Source organism: Lepisosteus oculatus, chromosome 3, assembly GCF_040954835.1.
Source record: "Lepisosteus oculatus isolate fLepOcu1 chromosome 3, fLepOcu1.hap2, whole genome shotgun sequence".
Lineage (NCBI taxonomy): Eukaryota > Metazoa > Chordata > Actinopteri > Semionotiformes > Lepisosteidae > Lepisosteus > Lepisosteus oculatus.
In genome coordinates this window covers 26,439,373-26,466,913 of record NC_090698.1, presented here as the reverse complement: position 1 = coordinate 26,466,913, position 27,541 = coordinate 26,439,373, and the positions used below count along the sequence as shown (strand labels likewise).

The window sequence follows — 27,541 nt, the reverse complement described above, 5'->3', positions numbered from 1 at the left end:
TTTAAAAACAAAAGACAGGTTAAAAAGGAAAAGAGCTATTTGGCCAATCTAGCTGTTGCATTTCTAACATGTTGATCCAACCATTTTGTCATGGGTCCCATGGAATATATTTCAGCACCATGGTTGAGTAGTTTGTTTCAGACACCCACCAGCCTTTATATGAATAAATATTTCAAGATTTCAGACCTGTCTGCAGTCCCTCTCAGTTTCTCTCTTGAGTCTTCAAGACCTAGTTTCACTGTTGGTCCTAGAGTGACATCCTGAACAGATTTTATTTTACCTTTCATAGTCCTTAGTCTGAAGAATAACATTCAGTTTTACTTTAACCAGTCTGCACAAGGGATTAAGAGCAGGAATTAACTTTGGTTTCCTTTGGTCTGAATCCTAAAAAGCAAGGTACATACAATATTGTAACTTGGTGACTAAAACGGTGGAAACGAAAAAATTATAATGCCTGGCTCGTAATAGCTTTATTGAGCTGTTTAGAAATGTTTGTAAAGGAAAAAAAATCTAAATGTTTGAAATGTAAAAAACGTTTTTTTTACAACTTATTTATATAATCTAATGTTATGCAGTCTTTTTTTAAAATACCAATAAACCAGACTTCATAACACAACATAGCTACAGTAAATCTCAATTTGGCTTAAATTGACCGCCGCTCATCAATAAATCAAAACTGGCTATCTTTAAGGAAACTTGTAGGAGGATTTAGAAATTAAGCACAAAAAACGCCTTGTTAGTGAAACTGGTTTTTGAATAGATTACTCAAAATAAACTGTGACCTGAGCAAGAGGAACAACAGTACATACTGTAGCGCCAATAACAACATTTTCAGTTTCAACAAATCAAACACTCAACTTAAATCGAGTTCAGACATGCCAACCAAAATTTATGCTGCATTCATTAACAATAAGAGTGTTTTTCCACGTTTTGTATTGTTGAACAGAAAATGGCTTTTACTTGATGACCTGTGCTCATTTGTTACGATAACCAGCATAAATTGTTTTTCTTTTGCCAGGGACTATTTATCGATAAACCCTATCCTCCTAAGATCTTAGCTATAAAAACACAAACGCAGCCAAAATTTTTAAAACGGCAAATTGCCAGTTTATTGCAGTCCGCTGCACGCATTTCCTTTTAGATTTACCAACCAGCTCAGCGGGTTTTAAATCCGGAACACCGCTGTGTACGTTGTACTTCAAGCTACAGAATCTTTGAATTCAATACCCTTTGTTCTATTTTTCCACTGCATGTGACAAATGGAAAAACGTAAGTCTGTTTTATTTTTTTTAAAAACAAAGCTGTATTCCTTTATATTTCCAGTGAGCACAAGATCAGTTCGGAATGTGTGGTTTGACTGTCAAGATTTGCGCAGTTATTTTGTAAGTGATCTGTGAATTACACAAGCGAGTCGTAGTGTACAACTGAAGTCTATACTTCAGTTTGCTATTGAAATATGCAACGCACCATATGGAAAACTTTTCCTACAGTCATTTTACCTGGATTCGTTTTTTAGTTCACCATCTCGATTCTAAACTACTACAGGTGGCATTTAAAACAAGAAGCCATAATTTAAACTTTAAGATAGTTTTATCACAGTAAATGCAACTGAATAGTATCATTTCGGTTATACAGCTTAGGTAACTAATACGTGTTATGAAAGGAAGGAGCCATATAAAAACAATAAGATTCAGTTTTATAATTCTAAATTACGTTTGTACCACAATTAATATAATAAATAACGTGAAAGTCAATTACCCATCTAAAATTTACACTTCAGATACCGCTGTAGTTGTATAATATTTGTATAATTCTGTATTTACCACGGTATTACTACATTACTGTATATAATGTGCATTGCATTACATACCTCTGTTGTAAGACTAAAATCTGCAAAGCAGCTCTTTCGAGTTAAATGAAGGTTAATTAGAAATTAATGGTAGCAGTTGACCTCAACAGACATCCTACCCAAAGGGTTCTGGGATCTCATGTTATTTCTGTCTCCTTCATATAACATGGAAAAGCAAAAAGACTAAAGACCTATTTTCACTGTTGGTCTGAATGAGTTTAGCAGAGTGGCCAGGCTGTTTTTGTCTCTACAGTGTTTTGCTCTGGTTTCATTTCCTGACTGGGGTGCCCCAGTGGGGTTTACATGTCATGGTTACATGTCTCTGCTGTACACGGATAGAGGGACAAGTACAGCAGTACTATCCGTGTACAGCAGGGAAAAGTAAGCATGACAATGACAGGCTGTTACAGGTTCATGTAGGCTACAGAGGCAGCTTTTAAGAAACACCTGATTAAGATATGGAAAACACAACTGACGTCTTTGTCTCAAGGACCAGGTTAGCCTATCCCTGATGTAGGCTTTCTCTGGGTGCTCCAGTTTACTCACATAATCAATCCAAAGACATGTGTTCCAGGTTGACTGGCATTTCTTTATACTCCCCAGTATATGTGTGTTTGTGCCCTGTTATCCCATCCAGAATGAAGGGCAGTCTTGCATCCTGTGTTGGCTAGGTTAGGCTTTTGCTCTCCATGACTTTCTGAGAATTAAACAGTTACTGAAAACAGATGATGACGATCTGAACAACAGTGTTGCTTTTAGTCCTTGTCTGAGGTGTCACGAACCTGGCATGGCAGACAGTGGTTGGGGAGGATGAAGGTTTGGGAAAGCTCTTTGTCACATGCAGCCATGGAGTTTGGTTGCTTGGTCCTCAATCTGAACCAATACCATTCCTGTGTTAAAGCAGATTTCACCCTGTATCATCAGTTTTTCACCACTCCGAATCAGTCAGCTTGAAAAAACGCAATATACTGTAACACTCACACAGTGTCTCCACAGATGCTGTCTTCTGTCAGATCTGTCAAAGGGCAAATTAGGATCCACTGGTGACTCCACCAGTCTCACTGCTGCCACCTCAAACTCTCTGTGGCCCACTGAAGATGGAAATTTCACCTCAGCTGTTAGTGCTTTCATTTAGACAGTGAGTGACTTTCCTGGAACTTCACATGTTGTAGCCATTGTGTACACAAGGACACCAGTCCAGAGAAGACCAACTAGGTATATTTCTGGCTTCAAAGGATCGTGTCGCACTGATTTTTATTAAATTACATGATTTTACCCAGTGTTTTGGAAATCCAGGGAACGGCAGACTGTAAAAGAATCTAATGGTTTGTGCAGGAATTCCTGTGATGAAGGACAAATACAGAAATGAACAGTTCAAGTGCAAAGTTGCAGAGTTTATTTAGCATCCAAAACTGACAGAAAGCTGGCTCTGCTGGGGCACCAACCATGCACAACAGTGAAAACCTCTCTTCCCCCAACAGCAGCAACAGAGACGAGCAACACCAGCAGTCTTTGGACAAACCCCCATTTTCAGTGGTTTGCTCCTGTTACCTGAATCTCTTCAGTCCAATTTTGATCTTTCTTAAGTATGGGGGTGCTATACTAAACACATGACCTCAGCCTCCAGACCAGAGAGTACCAAGTACCACCCATATAGCACTTTAAGTTGTTACATCCATGCATCCAATCCCACACACATTCAGTATGCTCAAGAACAGCTTACAGAAACACAATAATTATTTGTAGCAGTAACTGAGCTCACTAAAACCCAGTCATTCGATTCAGAGTCCAGTTCCTTTTTACATCTTCAGGGCCCTTTGACAGTTACACTACTCAAACAATCAAGAAACCTGTCTGCTCACCTCTTAAAAAGCAAATGGCAATTTATATGTGCTTGTTTTGTTTGATTTTAAAGCTGTCATGTACGATTTGATCATTGCTTATTAATTGAACAGCTTATGTGAAATAAAGCAAGATAATTTACTGTAAAACAGTTTGAGCATAGCATCCAGTATTTAAATGTTCTAATTCTTCACCCCCCAACACTAAAAAGCATGCTAAACATGTCATTTTCAATATTGCTGCAGGATGCAGGAGACTACATAGTTGTATCTGTATTTTTTCTTTGCTGAATAACACATTGCTGTCATAAACATACTTTTAGATGGTATGTTAATCTTACAGATTTGACAATCTGATTTTACCCTTCCGTATTGATTGCTGTTCCAGTACATTTCATTTGCCCTAGGAGGTTGTTTACTTCTGTAGACAAAAATATAATATAAGCAATGCCTTTTCTGTTTATTCAAATGCATATCGCATGGATTAGCCTCTGTGACAATAGTGACAAAATACTGTGCATGACGTTGACACAAACTTTAAGGTACTGTACATTTTAGAAATCTGCATTGTGTTTCCAATAGAAATAGAATCCAATAGATTCAGCAGAATACCTTTGAGTTGGAGAAACTAAACACTTTTTTAATTTAAGAAAAAAAGAGATTAAAAATCAAAACGTTAATTTGGTATCAGTACCATAAATATCATTATACAATTCTAGGTGAGCTAAAAGATCGAGTTGAGACTCAAATATAATATCCAACAGAAAGAAAAAACTGTATTTTCTTTAGTCTTTTTTATTTTTGAGTCATTTCTAGTAACAAAGGGGTTTTTATAGGAAAGCAGGGATTGCACAAGAGTTACAGTACACAAGAATTAATCCTGTTTCTTCTTTAGGCCTGATGATGTAAGATTCTGAGATTACAAGAACCTTAGAAAACATTGTGGTTAAGTTCACACCTACTGTTCAGACATTCTGCCATTTTTATTTCGATTTTACAGTTTCTGTAACCTTTCATCAATTTCAGAGGTCAAACTGAAAGTTACCTACTTATGTTATTCTTTTAAAAATATTACAGTTTACACTGGCAGTCCTGAGAAAGCTAATGAACTGGAGAGGGGGGTTCTGTCTCTCCTTGTTAGTAATGACTCGTGAATAAATGGACAGTTTAGTGGAAAATGTCACAATATTATAATACCCCTTTATTTTAACATGCTATTTTCTATGCTGTTATTTTAAGTCAGGTTTGAAGAGTTTTACAGTAAATGCACACAAAGGTGGAATACATAAGATTATTTAATGACAGAAACAACATACAAACTCTGCATGTTTTATATAAAAATAAATTGTGGATGTGAAATAATTTCCTGTAGTCCTGAGTTGGAGTATGGGAACTTTTTTAATGGTATGTTGATTTTTAATAATTCAACATGCATTGTAGTCTATTTTACTAGTCTTTACAAGATTTGTAGATGTATAGTACTATTCAAAATGTTGAAAATGTCTCAGACATGGAGGTCAGAACAATATTGCACTGTTTTCTTTCCTGCCTTTCATAGAACCACTATACTCGTAGTTGGTCTTTGCTCATCTCCCAAAAAGAAAACTGGCAACATTTATTGTTTTCTAATTATTTTCTTTTTTCCTTAAGTACCAGATAAAAAAATGCAGCAAAATAAAAGCTAAGTAATTTTGTATTTTTCAGTGAGCAAAACGAAAGTGTCCTGCAGTGTGAGGTTTATTTGCCTTCTAATTGTATGGATATTTCAAGGTAGGTGTAACATGGAAATCCATTATCTCTCTCTTGCCCCTTACATTTGTTTTATTTCAATTTTTCTGTCATTATACATTATACCATAAAAGGGTTTTGTATTATTTCTCAGAAATTTTACTTCTTCAAAACAGCTATGTTTCACACACACAGAAACTTAGGAAACATACAAACAGTACAAGTAAACATTACATTAATAAACAAAATTGCAAAACAGATTTTTACCCCTACATATTTTTCACACCATTTCTATAGAACTTCACATACCCCCTATACATTTACTTCCTCCACAATTACACCAAGCTCATATAAATACACATTTCCCCTTCACTATTGCACATGATAACACTTTTCCATAAACCATGACTCATTTGTTATGAAGTAATGATTAAGTATGAGATAAAAGAATTACTTATTCTGTTACATGGAGGGACTCTAAAACATCTGATTGAAGTCAAAAGTTGGTGTTCTTCACACTGTACATACCTTAGAGATCAGAGGAGATACTAGCAGCTAGTCTCAACATATTCTTAATGTAAGCAGTTTTAAATCTCTGCTGAAGTGGCTGCATCAGTATCATAGAGCACATCCTCAACAGTCTGAACATTTTACCTTTTAACAGAAAGAGTTATATCAGATGGATATTCCATACCACATTACATTTTCACAGACATGGACAGAATCTGTATCACAGAACTCACAGACATGGACAGAATCTGATTACAAGCACCAAAAACCCATAACCATAGAAGAAATTCAATTCAATATTGTAATAAATAAAGTCAACATGTGCCTTCAAACACAGATTAGATTCAATTTTTTAGCATTTAGAATCTGGTCACATCAGGCTATTTACATTGTTAACATTCTGGGTCATCATTATCATTCATCAGAAAAAGCAAGGTGGAATCATTAGAAAAGTTGATTAAGAATTGGTTTGGACCACTGGCAACACAATCATTTCGTGCAGAGAGTGAAGAGCAGTGTTGAACCCACTCATTTATGGGGGCACTCCACAGTTATTTAGTACATCAAAAGAATGTATATTAGTAAGTTTAACCTGCTGCAGTCTTTTTGTAAGTAATGAAATAAACCAAAATGTTAGATATGGATCATTTTACAATAGAATATGCAGTCAGATTTTGTTGACCAAAAGTCAAGCAAAACATATCCTAGCATATGTTTTGATTTTATCCAATTGTTTCCAGATAAGGTGTGTGAAAGTAAGTACTTTGTACTGTGCCCTTGTTTCAAACCAAACTGAAATTAATCAGGTTTACTCTTAACTGACTTGGTTTCGGAACTAAAGTGCTCTCCAGTGATTTAATCAAAACTAATGTAAGAGCAATTGGCCTAAAATCATTATATTTTCTCAGACATGGTTTCACAGGGAGGGGTATAATAAGTATTAAGTGAAGTTTTCCATGCTGCAGGATGGAACAGACATCTGAGAGATTGGTTGCCACGCTGGAGTTAAGAAGACACATTGTCATTTTCTTAAGAACATTTGTTCACTGAAGAGTGTTCATAACTTGGGCAACATTAATGATAACCTGTCAGAATTGTTAAATGAAATTGACTTTAATATATTAAATCATTTATCAGAGGTGCCTGATTTGTCATACTATATGTGGTATAAACCTAAAGTTCAATAGTTCAGTTAACGAAGTTCAGTGATGACAAGTTTCCTGAGTGATGATATTACTGTCATTCTCTTCATGTTCTTTTTTAAGATCTAAGGTAGAGCTACATGGCAACATGAAAAGAAAAGATTTTATTGAATAGGTTTATTTGAAAAATGACCCCATGTCAAATGGGGATACATGGTGGGATTAGATGAAGTACTTTGTTATTGGACAGCCTCATTGGCTTCCTTCAAGAAATGACTGGATAAGGTCTGTGAATCACTTAGCTACAGCAATCAAGTGAGCTAGATGAGCGGAACAGGCTCCCCTCATTTCTATTTTTCTTATGCTCCTATACTCTTAAAGTAGCACATTATAAATGAGCACACACACATAACAGAAAAAACCATTGCATACCCTGTAGAATTGTAATATGTAATAGAATTAAATATGTAACAGTACTGAAAGCCGGAAAAGGATGGGATAATTTTTTCAGTAAGAAATTATTTTCAAGATATTCATTTATCATCATGTTTTGGCATGTTTTTACAGGTGGCCTTTCTTATACAGACAAAAGCAGTAACCTCCTCCAGGGTCAATCCACAGATGTGACAATTTCACGTGAAAATTTGAAGCAGTGCAGTAATAAATGTTATTGTGTTCAAGACTTAAACCATTGTCCCCATGATGACTCTATGAAAACAGGTAGGGAAATCAAACTGTTTTAGCAATATTCTGATTTTGAGGACCATCATTTCACTTCATGTCTTTTCTTAGCCTATCAATAACTGAAACATGTTCAAACTTCAGTTAATGTTAAATTAAAGGAGTACTTCTGAAATTGTGTACATGACCTACATTACAATTTTTTCAGGCTCTATGAACTGATTTCTGGTTAAATCTGGTTAATTTATGGAATTAGTTCTCTTGTGGCACAAACCCTGGAAGAGCCAATAATTTAAATCCAAATCACACCCCTTATCTTCAGCTATTTTAATTTCCAACAAGACCTAACATGAACGACAAAAGGTTTGACTTCTGTGTTAAATTCAAACTCTCGGCAGTTCGTCAGTTAAATTCCCCGAAACGGGGTTATGCGAGGAAAGTCAGGTGCAGTGCAAGTCTAGACTGAAGGCCAGGAAGATTCTTCTGGAAGATTCAGCTACAAGTGGAGGCATGCCCATGGAGATAAAAGGAAACAGTTTTAGACTTGGTAAAAGCTTAATAGCAGATAAGTTAGATAAAAGCGGGAATTACATAGGATTAAGTCATCTTGGAGTTCTTGAGGTATCTAAAAGGTTATCTTAAAGGTTTTCTAGTTTTCAATAAAACCATGGATACCCAAAATCATTGGCGCCTACTCGCTTAAATAAATTCAGAATTCCATTTTTTTTCTTTTACTTTACAGTTTTTTTAACAACAATGCCAGTTAATAACGCATAACTAGTATGGGCAATAAATGTTGTTTCAGTCTTTATTTTAAACCCAAGCCGACATCATGAAAAAAAAATATAATAATGAACACCTAATTCAGTACATTACATTCTTTTTTTCGCAACATAGCTAGCCTTAAGGGTTTGTCAGACTTAAGAATATAGCATTTAAGGACACAAAGGAAAACAATAATATTGGTCAAATCTTTTGGCATGAAGAGCAAAAAAATTGTAATCAAAGTGATCTAGACTAGTTTAAAAATGTTTGTACCAACACGATGATATAGTACTGCTTTTTAAAATGTATTTAATCTTTTTTTTGTAGAAAGTCCTGATAAAGTAAAAATTCTTTCCTGCTTTTACCTGCTCTCCCCAATCTCCGTTGGCTGCAGTTTGGATCGCAAGGGCATTAACCCAGGAAACACCAGTTACTCCTTGATTATCAAGTTGTAAGTATATTTCTTTATGTTTTTTTGCTTTGTTTTACTTGCTAGGCAACAGAAGTAATAATGTAAAAGCAAACATAGAACAGAAATCTACTATATTCTGCATATACATGCCTGTTATGTCAGCACCACAATTGATAACATGTTATCAAAAGGACCTCTTAGAGTACAGCGTCACCAAACTGGTTCTGAAAATTCTGGAACTAGATGGTTAGCATTGCTGCCTTGCAGCTTTGGGGCTGCAAAGTTTTTACTTTCTCCTTGTGTTCATGTGGGTTTCCTCTGGGTGCTTCAGTTCCCTCCCATAGTTCAAAGACTTTGGCCCTGGTGTGAGTGTGTGTGTGTTTGTGTCTGTGTGTCCGTCCTGCGATGGACTGGCATCTTGTCCAGGGTGTATCCTGGCTTTCACCCATTGCATGCTGGAATAGGCTCCAACCCCACTGCGACCTGTTACTGGATAAAGCGGTTTGAAAATGAATGGATGCACAGATGGACCAGAGAGAAGAGCGCCACCTACTGTACCTCCAAACCACATATAGTACAGCAGTAACCTGTTTTTTTCTTAGAGGTCTTCCATCCCAGTACTGGCAAAGCCCAGCCTAGCTTTGTGTCTGAAATCTGACAAAATTAGAATACAAACTGGTGCGTGCTTCATAGAGCGAACTTTATTTTTGTCTCTCATGCATGTTGCATTTATCTTTCCATTGGAACTGTGGAACTGAACCCAATTACTTTATGCCTAACGAAGGATAAGGAGAGTAACATCCATGAAAATAAGAACATTTGTGAGAAAGAGGAGGCCATTCAGCCTTTTAATTTAAATTGTTATTGTTGTGGGTCTTGCTTCTTTTTCGCCTCAAGAGTTTTCATATCTTATGTAGGAAATGGTAAAGAGATTGTAACTATAACGTAACTTCACTATCAAAACTAACTTATTTGGCAACACAGACAATGATAGAGATCTAGATGCCTTCCTTTACTTTATCTCTTTTAAGGGCTTGTTAGCCTAATCTAACCAGGTGTCTGCGTCACTGCTCGTCCCACACTTCTGTGTTAATGGTGTTTCTTAATTTCTTTGGTCTTGACTCTGTAGAATCTAGAATGAAGAAGAAAACTACATGTACTGTACAGTAGTTGCTGGATTTGTACATATGGCATTTTTGTTGTTGTTCTTGATTTCCATTTATTTAGTTTCTTCACTGAAGCACTGTGTGCATCTGATGATTTGCAGCAAATATCGGATTTTATTATCAGCAAAGCTTTTCCCTCCAAACAGAAAAAAAACCCTTCATTTATGCTGTTTCCATAAGGTTGGGGGTGTCAAAAGAGTATAAAGAGTGATTTTCACTATGAATGTTCAAAGAAACAATTCAATGTTAGATAAAAGTCAGTGCTACAGAGTTTTCAACTGAGAGTGAAGTAAAAAATAATTTTAAAGCATAATCTATAAATACCAATTACAGAATATTTGTTGGTAAAATGATTTTAAGACCTGGATTTTATTTTCAAACCAAAGTCAACACTAACACTTGTTTAAAAATGTTTCATGTTAAAGCTTAATGTTTAGTAATTCTAAACTTTATTCACTGTGATTACCCTTGCTCTATCCTGTGGTTTATTTGCACTTTAATATGTATTATTTAACCTGCAGACGTTTAGACTCCTCTACTTAGTATTAAATTAAATGATTTTAACCCCAAACTTGTAAGGATTTAGTTGGTACAGTTAGAGGTACATGACTTTCTTGTTCTCTGGCACATCTTAAGTGAAAAGAGGCCTAATTCAGGCAGTCTTGGTTAAACAAATATTTATAAAACATTGACAGTGACACACACTACACACAACATAAACATACAACACACAAGTTACTGTATCTACAAATTTACAGAGAAGGTTTTTCAGAGTCCTACGGTGTATGTCTAGTCCACCCAGAAAACCCCAGGCTGCTACCAAGTATTTGACTCTTAAATAATGCCTACAGAGGCCAAAGAAGAGATTTTTTTCTAAATATATGGCAGATTATCTCCCTATTCTAAAATGCACCCACTAAGGAGGAGATGCCATTTTAAATGGAGGGATTCTTCACTCAGGAACTCCAGGTTCTATAAAAGCTACCGTATAGCAAGCTCTCTTAAGCAAGATTGAAATACTTGGCTCCAATTGGGGTTTTTCAAGCGGTCATAAGTAGGGACTCTCGCTTGACAGCAAGCGAGCTTCAAGCTCAAGTTCTATCTGCTCTTGTACTCTCTTGTCGTCTGACGTTCTTTTTTATTTTTTCTCTCTTCTTTCTTACTCCCGATCTGATCTTATATGGAGTGTTTCTGTACTGTTGATTGACACTTAATCATTTACCCAGAACGTAAATAAAAGAGACCCAGGTAACCTTTATGATTGGTAAACTCTGGACCTCCTGCATCTCAGCAGACATCCCCTCTGCTTTGTAGCTGAAAATGTTGACACTGCCAGGTGTCAGACACTTTGTCTGTATTCTTAGATACTCCCATTGTCACCTTCCTCAGCCTGTAACTATACCATAAATCACAATGAAGTAAAAAAAAATATATTCTTAGAAATGGATATGGATAATAATATTGAGTTTTTAATTAAAATCTGACGTTAAATAAAAAAATACAGACATAAATGACAGACATATTGTAGATGTTAGTTTATTTTGGCAATTGATTTTTCCCGTGATATTTTGGTATTATGTTTCTGAACATGTTTAATGTAAATATGATGGCCTAGTCTCTCTTCTTTTGTTTTCTTTATTAGGAATTCAAGGCATTGCACTTATTGCACCTTCAACACATTTTACAATTTAGAGGTCTCCGTTATAGCAAGGAACATCATATCCCGTAGTGAGTCAACTTCGAACGTCTATCAACTTCAGAGTTATGCAGGTAAAGGAAGTGTATTTAATCTACATTAATTTATTTAATACGTATTCAAACAGTTCTTATGGATCAATGTAAATATTTAAATTTTTTAGTTTCTCTGCGCTAATTCCAGAATGTCCTAAATAGTTGATTTTAGTTTGAAAGGACGATTTCTTTTGGCTGCCCTTGGGAATAGTTCAAAAGTATTGGGTGAAAAATGTTGTGACATTCCCATACAGTACATCCATTATTTGGTATAATCCACAATTATCTTCTTTTTATTGTATTTCTTTTTGGCTTCAAGTCAGTAGCATTTTTAAAAACTGTTCACTGATATCCTCCAAGTTTTTATTTTATTTCATGTGATGGTAAATTCATAATTTATTATAATTATTGAATTATAAGTCAGTTCAGTTTCACAAAAATTGCGGTTCATGTTGTACTGTATATGGGTGTTAAGTTATTTTTTTTCATTAGTGTAACAGTTTTGTGAATATACATTTAGAATGAAGCCTTTACATTTCATTTAAAACTAGCTTTAAGATATATATTTGTAATAGTACTGAAGATATATTTTGTTGAGTTTTAATTGATATAAAACTGTAAATATATAACCATATGTTTTGAATATTACAGGTTGTGAATATTATTTGGACAAACTAGTTACACAGACACCGTACCATCTCCCGAACATACTCGTAAAATGCCAAATATTTGACATTACCAAAGGAAATGCTAGGTTATTATCCTAACCTTGTTTCATGAAAAGAAATGCAATCATTATTTATTGGAATGTCCTCATCACTGCCTTCTGCTTTGAACATACAGTGCCTCTAGGTTTATGCATACCCATGATGGAATGGGAATGAAAAAAATCATTATATTCCAAAAGTATTTACATATCTGATAAAAAATGACATGCTAAAAAGTTAAAAGCACTGCAAAAGCAATGTCATTTCTCATCATTTTAATCCAGATGCTATGATGGCCATATTATTCACATCCTTTAGTTAGTATAAAGTAAATCTTCCTCTATAGGAGCGATAGCCTCCTATAGTGAGTGATGCACTATAGATAGCACTTCTGAGGAGAATGTTTTAACGAATCCTTCAGGCAGAATTGATCTAGGTTCTTCAGATCATTTGGTTACTTTGGTTCCTGTTTGTGAGCTGCCTGGTTCACAATTGGAAAGCTTTTTAGCAAGACTGGAATATGACAGTTATGCTGCGAATTCCCTATTCACTAGAGTTAAGCCCTATTGAACAGTTGTGTGATGAGCTCGAATGGTATGTGGCATCTGGGGTAAAATTTCAGTGCACCAGCAAAAAATATATTTTGATGAGTTTATTTTAATAGTGTGTATTTTGGACCATTTTTAATGCTGTATTTAGCATTAAAACAGGATGTGAGCTTAAAGCAAAAGTGTAACATTTAAATACCTTGAAGACTTGTCCTTTAACAGTAACAAAATGTTTTGTTTTGCATTAAAGTAAAATTACATCCTCCAGAGATTACAAGGGTGAATGGAACCAAACACTCATTACATGTGATGTGGAATACGGAAAGCTCTGAAATTCTTGGATGTAGACTCCGTTATAAAGCACATAGTGCTGACCAGTGGATGCAGGTACAGTAATGTGTTTTTAAGAGCTTTTCACACATTTAATTTTACTGTGGAGGACTTCTATGGCAATGAGTCATGTGGATCAAATATTGTTATTCTTTATACTTTTTAAAGTATTTTAAAATATTTGAAATACTGTAGATAAGGAATAATCTGTAAGGCAATGTGTATTAGCAGCTAACTTTATAATGTCTCAGAATTCAATGCATTTCTGCACTCTGCACTTTTTACTTGGCTAAGACCTACAGTCTTGTAGGTTGTCTGTTGTCCTGTGTGTTAATTGTTCTGTACTACCATTGAATGTTGTCTATGTTGTGCATGATGGTCAGCTGCAACTGTCATTATTTAATATTTAGTTTTCTAATGTTCTGTGCATTGTTAGTGGGGCCAGCAGGGGGCGCTCACCCTGCGGTTCATTTGGGTCCTAATGCCCCAGTATAGTGATGGGGACACTGTACTGTAAACAGGCACTGTCCTTCGGATGAGACATAAAACTGAGGTCCTGACTCTCTGTGGTCATTAAAAATCCCAGGGCGTTTCTTGAAAAGAGTAGGGGTGTAACCCCGGTGTCCTGGCCAAATTTCCCATTGGCCCTTACCAATCGTGGTCTCCTAATAATCCCCATCTATGAATTGGCTTCATTCCTCTGCTCTCCTCCCCACTGATAGCTGATGTGTGGTGAGCGTTCTGGTGCACTATGGCTGCCGTCGCATCATCCAGGTGGATGCTGCACATTGGTGGTGGTGGAGGGGAGTCCCCATTACCTGTAAAGCGCTTTGAGTGGAGTGTCCAGAAAAGTGCTATATAAGTGTAAGCAATTATTATTATTATTATTATTATTTTAGTATTTTCTATTATACTGTGCACACCCCAAGAAAACAGAGCAAATAAAAATCCCAATGTATACTGTAGTGTATGTACGTATGGCAAATTAACTCCTCTCTCTAATGATCAACATATACTGTACAGTAAAGCTAAGGATCTGGAGTCCCCTCTGAAGCACCTGTTGTTTCTGCTCTTGTGTAATGTAGTTTGCTGTAGTTTGCTGCAGTTTGCGCCCTAAATCTTCCTAATTATCTGAGAAGGTCCCAACACCGCTAGAATCCAGCATTGGTGTCCATGGAAGAGGGTCTTATACACTGCCAGCTTTGTGCCACAGTAATAATCTTAAGGCCCAGACCGCGGAACCATGTGACTCACTGAGCTGTATATGATGTAGCAAGTCCGCCCCTTTTGTGGGCCGCAGATAGAGCTCTCAGTTCATGTGTTAGAGGTCTGTCAGCTATATTGCTTCAATGCCTTTCTCTGATCAAGTCTTCTCAAGGAGGTTTATTTGCCCATCCTGCCCGTTTGCAGGTAAGGCTTGCAAAGTGAGATCTCTAGCCAGTTTGGTATGGCTCCCCTTCTGTTATGGGACGACAGGACTACAGCTACTGTGGCTGGTAACACCAGCCCACTGATGCTCTCGCTGAGGATCGGGCTCATTTGGTGTTCTCCTCTTCTGTCCCTGTTCCTGAGCCTGACAGAGGTTGGTTCTCTCCTGGAGCCCCCTGTGGACCAGAGTTCTTTCTTTCTTTGTTTTTCCACAACAAATGCTACCGTGTCTGTTTACCACAAATTGGTCAGTTATTGAGAGCAGCTACAGTAAGTCAGAAATCGGGTGAAACAAGTTGAGGAGAGGCTGCTTAAAGTGTTATGCTGAAATCGTGGTAAACTCCAAATAGGATATTTTTCCAAATTCAGACCTGAGCGCAGAAACAAGTGAACCAAACGTCCAAACAAACGAGCAGCTCAATTAAAGCCATCAATTAACAATGTAGAGCTCACCTTGGTCAGTCTGGACACAGATGTCCAGTTGTTGTTCGTGTGACTTTTTTGGAATCTGTGTGCATTGAACCTTCTCTCTGTGCTCAGTGAGCTAGACTTCACTCACTGAGAAGCACAACTCTCTCTTAATTTCTTCTCATTAGGGTTTGAGGATACTCTTGTTGCTGGATTCTCCATTCTGCTTTCTGCCTTTCCTTGCTCAGTGGAATTTATACTTCTCTGTCTGCCACCATACTCTGATGTGATGAAGTGAGTCTTTGCTGCCTACCTCTTTCACACAGTGACCTTAACAGAAGAGCAGAAAGAGCACTGAGGTGTCTCGGGAGTTAAGTCATCTTAGACATCATGGTGTCCTTTAGGCTCTGACAGGCACATGTTGCATTTTGGAGTTAATATAGCTGTTGTGACAGAGGGATCTCTGTCACCGTCTGCAGACAGTACATTACAAGACACTCGATACCCGTTTTCAGCTTGGCTTTATAATGTCAACGTGGAGTGGTGCATGCGCACATCTTCTGGTAAAGGAAGTACCATTTTTACTGGAGGTAAAAAATAAGTGAAATATATTCAGGGTTGGTGTTTCTTTTTGTACATTCTGTTTACACTATTCTTTAAAAGAAAGAAGGAATTCCCATGTTAGGGAAATTAGTTTATCTGGGGTGAAATGCAGCTCCATAATTTTGTAACAGTGGTGCAGTCCAAGGGGGCAGGGCTATATGGTACCTACATTATTTAGGAAGGGGGGAGAGATCTAACAGGGTTTTTAGTCTCGCTATCGCTACAGTGTGGAGCTGATAGAACCGTGTGCTAGAACTCCTGACCTCTTTCTTAGAGAAAGGTTTTTTTTTGTGTGTGTACTAGTTCAACTTTGTTTTTTGTTTTTTGGTTTTGCTTTATATAAATAGTCTGTGGGGAGCATTGTCATAATATACCATCATCTTTGCACCTAAGTGCAATTGTGGCTGAGTCATCATTTAGTTTTAAAAGGACTCACTTGGCACCCCTCCTGCCCTCCCTGTGACATGTGTTAGTATTCTACCCTTGTTATAGAAGACAGTTTGTGCTGTGTAATGGAGCAACTGTCATTCTAAGTGATCTTTGACATTTTAGGTGTCTGAAGAATGCCTGTAAGGTTGAGATTTTACTGATTTAAAGGGAAATGGATGAAGGCATTTGCACGCAGGTCAAATACAGTGACCTGTTTCTTTGAACAGGGAAAAAACATCAGGCAAAGGGTGTCACATTTAGAAGGGTCTCGCCAGGCTAGATCTCTCATTTAGGACTAGTGGTTTGGGTTATTACAGACTTATTGCGAAGGGAAGACCAGATAGGGAGAAGCACGGTAAGCTCTCCCAGTTAAAACCCCACCGGCTTGGAAGTTACAGCATTTTCCTGCAGTTTAGATGGCGTGGGGTGCAGGAACTATTAGTAATTAAGCTCCTTCCAAGAGCGCTCCCCAGGTGCTGGCTAGACATCACCATTGGGAGAGCTAACCATGCCTCTCCCTCCACATATCCAGTGTGCAGCATGAAGGGACTGCCCTTTCGATTGTTTTCTTCCACAGGTGAAAAACAGTTACCTGACATATCCTGGTATTTTATTTGGTATAATGAAAAGTTGTAAAAATATCCTCTTCTCTCTCCATTTAATCACACTCCCCACACATATTTTCCAGTCACAAGTTCTAGATGAAAATTCCTTAAAATGAAATATTTCAGATTGTTATGGATCCTTTCTACCTTTACCTTGTACACCTAGCTCTCCTTTTTCTTTGCTTCTGTTTCATGAAAGTCAGCTTAACTGGCAGCTGGTTAATAACATATCCTTAAAGGATAAGGTTAAATTTACAGTGCAGAGATTTCTGAAGACATTTCTCCTTTTTCCACATAAATAACAGGTTTCAGAGAATGTAATGATGGGCAGGGGCAGTGCAAGCTCCATGTATGAAATAAAAGATCTGCAGCCATTCAGGAACTACAGTGTTTCCATTTCCTGTGCTGCCTCTGAGCACTGGAGCGACTGGAGTGCTGAGAGACTGGGGCAGACACTTGAAGATGGTAAGTACGCCTCTGCACAGACTACAGACAAATCTCCTGTTATCTTGTTATATGACTAAATATGTGCTGATGGTTGCTGACTCTGTTGTTTTTCCCCATTCTTATCCTGCTAGAGCTCAGTGCTGCCTTTGATAATGTAGACAACATTGTATTGCTGAGTATAATAGTGATGTGGGAAATTTTTTCAACAGGGGAGCAGGAGATTTAGAGATTTAGATAACTTTATTAGCCATATACAATTTCTTGCATTAGGAATTTGTCTTTTCACATACCCCAACTTGCTCTCCATGAGACACAGACAGGGAGAGAAGCTTGGGGTCAGAGCGCAGGGTCAGCCATTTATACGGCGCCCAGTGCTCATTGAGCACAATATAACGCAGAGTTGGGTTTGCCCCTCAGAACAGACAGACTGACAACATTTTTAAAAAACCTTTTTATACAGTATAGTCTCATGTAGCACAGTTTGGTTTGTGTCCTGTTCTTTGAAATTCATCAGTGTTTTTTTACTGTTGAACATTTACTATTGTTCTACAAGTGAGTTCTTATTGTACTTCAGTAGACCTTGAAGCTGTTTGGTGACCAATACAGAGCTGTATAGTTAACATATTCCAGTAATTATTCAATGCTTATGGGATGCTAACACTATAACCTTGAATATGTGCTGATATGTGTCCCACTTCAATAGGTTGTTAGCATTCTTGTATGACGTTTGTTGTGGTTTAAATAATGGCTAATTGCTAAAAAAAATGTTCCGTTGCCTTCGTTTATATTGTGCATTGTTCCTTCTCTACAAATGTCGTCACATATGGAGTCCCAAAGGGCTGTGTTCTTGGTGACATTTTTAGCGTCTATATTTGTCCGTTAGCTTAAGATGAACTTCTTTGCTGATGACACTTTTGTTCTCGCATAAGCCTAATGTTAATCTACCACTCTCTGCTTTGTCACACTGCTTAGAAGATGCTAAAATAAATGCAATACAATATTTTACTAACGTTATGGTAATTGGCTCTCTTTATAAACACTGCAAATGTCATCCTCAGTTTGACTGATGGTCCTGGTACTCAGGTTAGGAACCATGCTTTTGAAAGTTGTGAAGTTGCCTTTTTTTGTCTTGTATCCATTCCCATCTTTCACTATCTGATGCATAAAATCTAACGCTGATGTGTGTTTTCCAACTTGATTATTACATTTTAGTGCTTGATGGTTATTTCAAACATATTTCTAACAAGTTGCAAAATTCTCGATTAAAACTAAAATGCATGAGCATATACCACCTTTATGGCTTCCATACACTGGCTGCCTGCAGATTTCAGAATGTGGTTCAAAATACTGCTGCTCACCTTTAAGGTCTTGAATACCATGGGCATCAGTGAACTGATCATTCCCTGTGTACTTACTTGGTTTGTATCCTTTGTACTCTGTTGTTCTATCACCTCATAGTATGAGACTCTGCACAGGAGAGCCTGAGCTCTGAGTTTTTATGTTCTGTTGCTCCAAGGGAGTGTAGGGAACTCCCAGCCCACAATAGGTCTTACAAGTCAGCACTTTCAAATCCTGTCTTAAAACTCTGTTTCATACTCTAGCTATTTTGCTGCATTTGTAGAAAATGGCTGTTGTTGTTTGTTCTATTCTGAGATAAATGTTGACATGATATAGAATTATTAGTCATAATGTAATTGACACATCTGATTAAAAGTTGGTTGCATTACTTATACAACATAGAGCAATGTTGATTTATTAAATTTGTCCCTTACATATTTTAAATAATAATGGAAGACGATACTGTAGAACTTTTAACTTAAGTGTGATTGGAGCTGGACTGCTAACTTTTTAAGCTTAATTTCTTTCTACTAGCACCATATAAAGCTCTGAACATCTGGCAAACAACTCAGGCACCAAACTCACAGAAGCAAAGAAAGGTGCTCCTCATGTGGAAGGTAATCACTACAGTACTTTCTTATATAATTCCTAAAGTTAAGAAAATGTGTGGTGCAAACAGGAGAACACACAAACACTGATCTGTGTTAAGGTATTAGTTATTAGTAATTAGGTATTAGTTATTATTTTAAAAAAGTAATCAAGGTGAATTTTATTAGAATTGTTCAATTTATTTGTAAGAGCTTTTTATTATATATATATAATATTGTATGCAATTTTGGTTTTTACGTTAAAAAGCATAATTGCTCTGCTTCAATCATTTCAAAGAAAATCGACCAGATACATTCATGGGCCTCAAGAAATTCTACACTGACAGGTTGAAAGAGATTCATCTCTTTGGTCTTTAACAAACAAGTTGATACTGTAATCAGGAAATATCTGAATGGGATATTTGGACCAGTTAGCTGCTAAAAACCAACCAAGCTAAATGGCACTCATTTGATACCTTTTCTTATATTGTTGGAATGTAGTCTTTGATTTTGGTATTTTTTGTTTACAGCCTCTAGATGTTAGTGATGCGAATGGAATTATACTTGGATATCGAGTATACTACATGCCAACAAACAAGCAAGCTTTGAAAAAAATGATTAACTCAACCAACCTAAATGAAACCTTGTTTCTATCGGATGAAGAATATGAGGTGACAGTTCTGGCTTACAATTTAGTTGGTAATTCACCCAAAAGCAGCCTTAGAATCCCTGCTGTTGGTCAAGAAGGTATGGTTGTTGGTAAATATGATTTTGCAAATTATTTTGTACTTTGAATTTAATGTATATTTTCTTAATAAAAGAGATAATAAAGCCAAATAAAGCACTTGGGATTGAATTTAAAGGGAGAGCTATCATGACTCATCACAGCCTACCATTACTTCATGGTTTTGATTCATATGCACATCTGTAAAAAACATTACTGGTTTTAACAGATGTGCTTCTGGGAGTGTGGAGGACTGATAGTAATATACCTGGAAGTTTAGGTCTGTTGAGTTTTTTAATTAAAAATATATGGATGTGCATCGTTTGATTGTGTACTGACTTTAAATATTTCAATTAAAGAGGGATTTGTTGTATTAATGTTATTTCCCACAAAATTACACTTATTTGTATTTTTTTATTTTAGACCTCCCAGCAGTTAGAGGAGTCACAATCACACCTGAGGGCAATGAGCTGTGTGTTGAATGGGAAACTCCCAAAATGCCAGTAACTGAATATGTGATTCAGTGGTGTTTGGATACACACCCTTTCCAAATACACTGGCAGCGGATTAATAACACAGTTCTCAAGATTTCCTTAAAGGGTGAGATATACAGTAGGTTGTTTTGTGCAGCATGACTTAGATTTCTCAGCAGGGCATCGTGCTGATCTAAAGCAAGAGCTGAGGTCACAGCTTTCTTTAGAAATCTTTAGTTCAAGTGTAAATGTTTGTACTCATCCAAAAGATAGGGAGTGACAGCAGATAACCTGAGTAAAAGGTCATTTCATTTGGCCCATCTTGTTTCGTGCTCAATTTTTTTTTCCAGACCATATGTTTCAGTCATACTTTACTGGCAAGATTCTTAAGGGTCAGTGATAACATTTGGCCATCATGAAACAAAAAATTACATCCATTCAATTTCTTTCACAGGTGAATTGGAGCCCCTGAAATGTTATAACATTTCTGTATACCCTATTTATGAGGGAGTTCCTGGGGCTCCAACATCAGAACAAGCGTACCTTAAAGAAGGAGGTAAGGAGGAAGAAACATTTAAGCAGTTGAAAAAGTTTGAAGTGCTATCTACAGGATCTAAGTGTGAAAAAGAAAAGAACATTTTTGTTGTTCTATTAAAAAATACTTTCAGGTTGGTTTGGGCAGAACTGTGTAAGAACTGAAAGACATGAAAACAAAGCAGTAAACTAGCAGCTGTATAGAAATGTCTGTTCTTGATGCACTGTGGTGTCGCAATGAAATATACATTCGCAATGGTTCTTCAGTATCTAGCTTGAAGATCATTTTTTGTTCCTTTTGTTTGTGGGAGGCATTTGTACCAGACCACTGCCTAACTCCGCAGATAGTGATGTCTTAAACTGTTCTTGGGCAGCAGGAAATGCTTAGAAATGTTTTCTAACTTACACAGCGGTCAGTTTCTCATCTTTTAGTTTACTCACTGTTTTATGAGTTATGTAATGCAACTTATTGTTGAATCTTGTGTTTGACATAGAAACCTTTCTTTGACACTAATTTATTTCTACACTGAAGTTAAACAAATGCTCTGAAAATGTAAATTGTCCGTGTTGCATTCATTTATTTGATCAATTTCTAATTCTAGCTCCTAGGATTGGCCCTAATGTGACATTAGGAGGGCTGACAAAAAACTCGGCGATTGTTAAATGGAAAGAGATAAACAAAGAAGAAAGAAATGGTTTCATCAAAAACTACCTTGTTATCCTGCAGAGTGCAGAAGAGACACAAAGTAAGAATGTACTGAAAAGAAGAGACTCTTAAGTAAATTGCAGCTGGGTGCCTTTAACCTTTACCTTTGTACCTCAGCAGTAACTGAATATGTAATTTGAAATATTTATTGCTTAGTAATAGGAGGATTAATAAACAAGAACTTTGAAATTAAAAGTACAAAACAGAGGCTTTTTATTGATATAAAATACCCACTAACTTTTATAAAGACAAATTCCTTGGAATCCATCAGAAATGGCAGGATAAGATCCTTGGATCAGTAAGTTTCTTAAGACCAAACAAACAAACATGACTGATGCTGAACCTAAATATGAGCTTCTTCAGTATGCGTGAAGGGTAATCACAGTGTGTCAAGGTGCATGTCTAAGTGGTCCATAGATAGTTGATTAAATGTGTGAATGTTTCATTTCAAACAGCTCAAACAGTTAACTCACGGGAACTGGAGTACAAATTTACGAATCTGACACCAAACACTAAGTACACGATCTGGGTGGTGGCATTTACAAATGGAGGAAATTCTACAAGCAATAAGCATACTTTCAAAACTCCACTTTTCTGTAAGTACTGGAATGTTTCATTCTTAAGATATGGTTAAATTTTTTTAAATACAAGATGTGACCGAATGTGAAGCCTCTTCCCATTATAAACCCTGATCTAAAGTTAGTAGTTTCTTCTAACTGTTCCAATGAGGGCACTACATTTTCAGGTAGACAAAGGGAACACTAATTAGCTGGCCTCCTGTGTGATGCCACTCAGCTTTTGGTTATTAGCTGCCTCTCAGGTTATAGAATGGTGTTGCACAGATTTGTTGTCTTTTGATTGGAAGACCTGATCCACTAAAGCCTTTGTTGCTAGAAGACTAGAGAACAAATACAATTTTGAGTTTGTAAGTGAGTTCAGGCTCCAAAGGTGGAGTTAGGATTTTGTTAACTGTTGTTGTTAGTAGCTGGAATCTTTATCCTGGTCTAGAAGTGCACATAGTAACAACAACAAACCTGTTAGGAAGAAACATTTGTGAGCCTAGTTTTTCGAAGACACGACTAAGTGACTTGGTACCTCTGACTTCTGTAGCATTGCAGAGTGCCTGGAGTCTGAGGACCACAATTTAATAAATCATTTATAGTTCAAAAACTCCTCAGTGCTCTTGCTTGACTCTGCTTCCTGGAAAAAAATGTTAATTGTACAGTAACTTACTAATGAACAAGTAATTGTTTTATTCCATATGACTTGTTTCTTTGCAGCCTACACATGCTACCCACCTGAACTACTACAGTAAATTACTCATGTCTAATGATAGGCTCCGGCTCACATGCCACACTGTATTAGATGAAGCTTAGGAAAAAAAATTGAAAAGTGAATGGATGATTGGATGGATGTATATGAAAAGTCATATTTTGTAATATGTATTGTGGATATGTATATAGTCTAATTTTGCATTAAAAGCTTCTTAATGTATTCATATTATATTTTCAGCAACAAAAGATGCAGTAAATACAACTGTTTCAGTAATAATTCTTCTTTTCTTTATGGGGATCATCTTCGTCTTTATCAAAGCATGGTAAGTAACTAGAACAATGTTTTTGTTAGAAATCTGCAGTGCTCTATAGTGATTTCAGTATTATCTTTTCCACCATTTCTATATTTTACAAAAGCTACTGACAGGCAATGAAAGTGGAATTTGTGTGAGTGAAAGCATTCATAAGTAATTCTCAAGAAGTTTTCCATTGAGTTGATATTGGCTGAATGCTTGTGTGACCAGCAGTGTTGTCATCAGGCAGAAGCTTTAACAGTTTGTCGCCTGATCTTTGCAACTGCAAGTCTTGTTTGTGGACCAGAAAGTATTCCTGCTGGACCAGAATTAACAACCATTTCCCCAGTAAGGTCACCAAGGTGATTTTGCTGTAAGTGGTGTCATCCTCTGGATGAAACAGTAAACTCAGGTGCTGACTACTTGGTTATTACTGACCCCTTGACACTTTTTGAAAGAGTAAGACCTCCACTGTATGCTTCTATAGTCTGGCCTTCCTGAAGTGATGGTGATGCAGTATCTCACTTCTCTGCCCGCTCTGTTGTGTTGTGGATCCACCGTTGCTTAATGGTTGCCACATGTTGTTCAGCTGGTTCCAGCACTTCACTGGTGCATTAAGTGGGTGAACCTCTTGTGCCTAATACTCTCCCTGTCGTCCAAACACAAAGAAATGGCCATCAACAAAGCTCTGAAAAACCCTGAATTGATCAAATGTCACCTACTCATCCTTTATCAATGCCTGCTCTGACTTATGATGACTGCATTTGTTATAACTCCAGCTGGAACTAGTTGTGCTGGTTTCGAAGATTAAAGCCCTGGCTTACCATCTGTGATAACAGCTGGGAGTAGCAGAACGAGGGGTGTCAGTTAAAAGAATCGGTTGTCCTGACACGATCTGATGGACAAGATGTGGTTTCTGGTGGGACAAGAAGATGACTTGTAACCAGCTGCCATGACATTCCAAGTCTCACCATCCCAAAGTCTTGATTGCTCTCCACAGTAATCAGCTGTGTCATCTTGCAGATTAATGTCGCTACCCTCTGCAGCTATTAAAGAGGTGCAACGTACATTCCCACAACCTCCCCCAAAAAGACATTGCATGGAATTTCTGTGCTTTGATGTTTGGTAAAACCTGTCATTAAGAAATAATATGGACTAAATCGTCTTCTCCTTCCCTATTACATGATGTCTCATTTTTATTGTCTCTATACTAGAACAAATAAACACCAAAATATATATATATATTTAAATTTCTCTGTAAAGTACCAGGCTCATTCACACTTTTAATTTCCTTAAGTGTGATGGTTGTTTCCTGTTGAAATGTCAGTACACTTAAGCAGTGTTGGCAGTTGGTTGTAAATTTATTTTACAACCAACTATTTATATTATATAGAGAAGTTATAATTTATAAACAACAGGACATTACTAGAACCAAAACATTGGAGATGATGAACATCTGTTGAAATTGATAATAATTGCTTTTTTATATACAGCTTTATAAAGAAAACTTTCTTCAAAATCCCAAACCCTTCCAGCAGCACCCTTGGAAAATGGCTTTTGAATTACACCTGTGAGGTAAAACATTGGTTCTCTTCAGCATTCCTTTTGTTTTCTACATTTTACAAAATACAAACAAGCATTTATGAACCTTCCCTTGTTTCTATAGTCATTCTCCATTAAACTTAATACCACAGGAAGACAAATGCAGACATGGAAAGTTTTAAAAATTAAAGATTTAAAAAATGTTTTACAAAAATTAACCCGAAAGCTGAAACTTCAACTGACTAATGTTATTATCAAATAACAAAATTCCCCAAACCTCATTTTTATTTCCAGTGCCCTCAGGAAAAAAAAGGAACAAAAAAAATCATATTTGTGGAGATGCACGCCATCTCATGGTCAAAGACGATCACTTCATTTTTAAATTGAACCATACGTAATGGTTACATATATTTAAGTGCTTAACGGTGTTTTCGAACAAAATAAGCTTACAATTTGGAAGCATAACACAAAGCACTTATTTATGTAAATACTAAATACGAAATATTCCCTATTTCCAGAAACAACAAAACAGGGACATCCTGAAACCCGATGAAGATTTCTTGATTGGCGACTTAAAGGTTGTGAACTGGAGCATGCCAGAAGAATTTAAGAATCCACAAATAAGTGAACACGTGGAAAACACAGTTCTTATCCTATATGCTGTTGATCCTCCCTCCATAAATAAGCTTGAAGGTGAAGATCTATGCCTTAAAGATGTTTTATCACAAACACCTCTTAAAAGTGATTATTTTCATGCAGCCCAAATAAAGGCCATTTTTAACAATAAAGAGTGCACGAATACAGAAAACCATGAGTGCGCTTATTTAGAGTCAGATGTCAAACACACTGAAAAACAGCTTAGCAAAAGAACAGCCAGTGACACCAGCATCCAGCCATATATTACTTTCAATGAAACAAGAGCTACTTAATCAAAAATGTTTCCATCTCTAATACTATTTAATGTCAAATGCTGTTTAATTTAAAAATGCCTTAAGATCAAATAGAACAGATTTGTGGGATTTTGATTCGTATTGTTGTCTTCATTTAAGAATTTGTTGTTTAAAATATGACTTTTTTAGCTTTGTATTTTTTCTTTCCAATAATTTATTTTTGTAATATAGATTTATACATATAGTTTTGCAAATTAAAGCACTTTACTGTACTTACTTGCATCACTTGCACCTTATAAATGTGTACATGTGCATATGTTCTATTTTTCTAGAAAAACAAATTAATTCTGTAAATTTAAAACGGAATGGAAATTATATTCAGATATTGTTTAATGAAATATACAGTATGTGGGGAAAAATGTATAACAAATGTTCTGTGTAACATTGCCCTCTAATGGTGTACATATCTAAATACAGTCTAATGTCCAAATGCCTAGTGACGAACATCACTTTTTCCATCGTAGTCTTCCCAAGCAAATATACCACCTTTCATGTGGTACATAAACACAAGAAATTCATCTGTACCCATCAAATTATGCACTTTTCTTCAGTTTACGAACTAAATAAGGGCTATACTGTATAATTGTACCCATCACAGAAAGTCCCTTTTTTAGCGTTTTAATCAAATTTATGTATGATGTTTATGTAATAGTGATTTACATAATTCAGAAGATTATGATTCTCTTGCAGCTCCATGTCTCTTTAAAACGAGGGGTATATTTTGCATCATTTCCCTATGAATACACCCATCAATCTGTGAAATGTGTTCACTTTGAGATGATGGAACAGGTTCAAATTCAGTTAAAGCCTATTATATGGCAGTCTAAAGCTAGAGCTCTTGAGTTAGCTTTTCATTAATGGTCTTAACCAACCATTAAACCCTAGTTCATTACATAAGAACGTAAGAAGGGTTACAAAAACGAGAGGAGTCTATGCAACTCATGTGGTAGCTTGATCCAAGGCTCTCATCCATCTGTTTCTCAAAAGAAGTAAAGGTGTTATATTCGGCTGGGTAGCTTGTTCCATACTCCCACAACCCTTTGAGTAAAGAAGTACTCTGTTTTACGATCTGAAATGTACTTCCACAGTTTCCACTTCTGCTCCCAGTTCGTGTTTCACAGTTTCAAACCCACTATCTAATCAGAGGGCTCAGCCAGGGAGAGGGGTTGGGTAAGCCTCTGGGAAGTGTGGTGGAAGTGGAAATGGCCATAGTGGCTGAAGATTTAGGAGGTCCTTGAATGAAAGCAAGAGTTAAAAATTAATAATTTAATTTAGTACTTTGGGAGATAAAATGGACTTAATGACACCTGCACATGTATAGAATTTGGTAATTAGGAACTTTAAAGCACATGACATACCAGTTAGCACTGAAGCTCTTCGATAGGTTTGTTTGTGCTTCCTTCATTATTGTCCTATACTCCTTATTGTCCATTTTTGTTTTTTACCTCATACAGCAGAGCTAGGGAAGCGGTTTGTCACTTAGCCCAGCAATGCTTGTGCCATGTTCTCCAATGCTTGTGTAGTGGTTACTGGGAAAATGTGTTACCTTTCTTGATGTGATTGTGTGTTAGATGCAACAGGACAAAACTTAATTTACTTTGATTCAGGGCCCAGTATGTCAATTCCCATGGAATTAAAGCAGTACTGAACTGCCAAGAAAGTGAAAGCTACTAAAAAGGAAAATGTTTGCCAAAAATTGATGTTTTTAAATGCATTTGACAGGGATTATTCTTAAGAATGCATAAATTAGAAGTTAAAAATCGAATAAACTTGTTTTAACGATATTGTTT

At 36.6% G+C, this 27,541-nt stretch overlaps 1 protein-coding gene across 3 annotated transcripts; it reads left to right on the top strand.

Moving 5' to 3' along the window:
- The first annotated feature begins 951 nt into the window (after window positions 1–951).
- On the top strand, window positions 952–27,535 carry LOC107075665 (interleukin-6 receptor subunit beta). 3 transcript variants are annotated; one of them, XM_015337647.2, is made up of 17 exons: window positions 952–1,269; window positions 2,835–2,987; window positions 5,395–5,460; window positions 7,638–7,790; window positions 8,844–8,967; window positions 11,737–11,864; window positions 13,331–13,467; window positions 17,189–17,348; window positions 19,203–19,285; window positions 19,786–20,014; window positions 20,403–20,579; window positions 20,907–21,008; window positions 21,589–21,732; window positions 22,148–22,288; window positions 23,205–23,289; window positions 24,753–24,834; window positions 25,320–27,535. In XM_015337647.2, coding segments are annotated over exons 2-17 (2,223 nt in total). In that variant the 5' UTR covers window positions 952–1,269; window positions 2,835–2,986; the 3' UTR covers window positions 25,731–27,535. The 3 variants fall into 3 exon arrangements, with proteins under 3 accessions (XP_015193133.2, XP_015193141.2, XP_015193126.2); XM_015337655.2 differs by lacking the exon at window positions 2,835–2,987 and having other exon boundaries at window positions 19,786–20,002; XM_015337640.2 differs by lacking the exon at window positions 2,835–2,987.
- Window positions 27,536–27,541: the final 6 nt, after the last annotated feature.

Excerpts from the sequence above, each read along its gene's own strand:
- LOC107075665 (XM_015337640.2), top strand. Across the intron at positions 19,286-19,785 it reads AGGTGCTCCTCATGTGGAAG|CCTCTAGATGTTAGTGATGC; the intron begins GTAATCACTACA and ends TTTTGTTTACAG. Across the intron at positions 20,015-20,402 it reads TCAAGAAGGTATGGTTGTTG|ACCTCCCAGCAGTTAGAGGA; the intron begins GTAAATATGATT and ends TTTTTATTTTAG.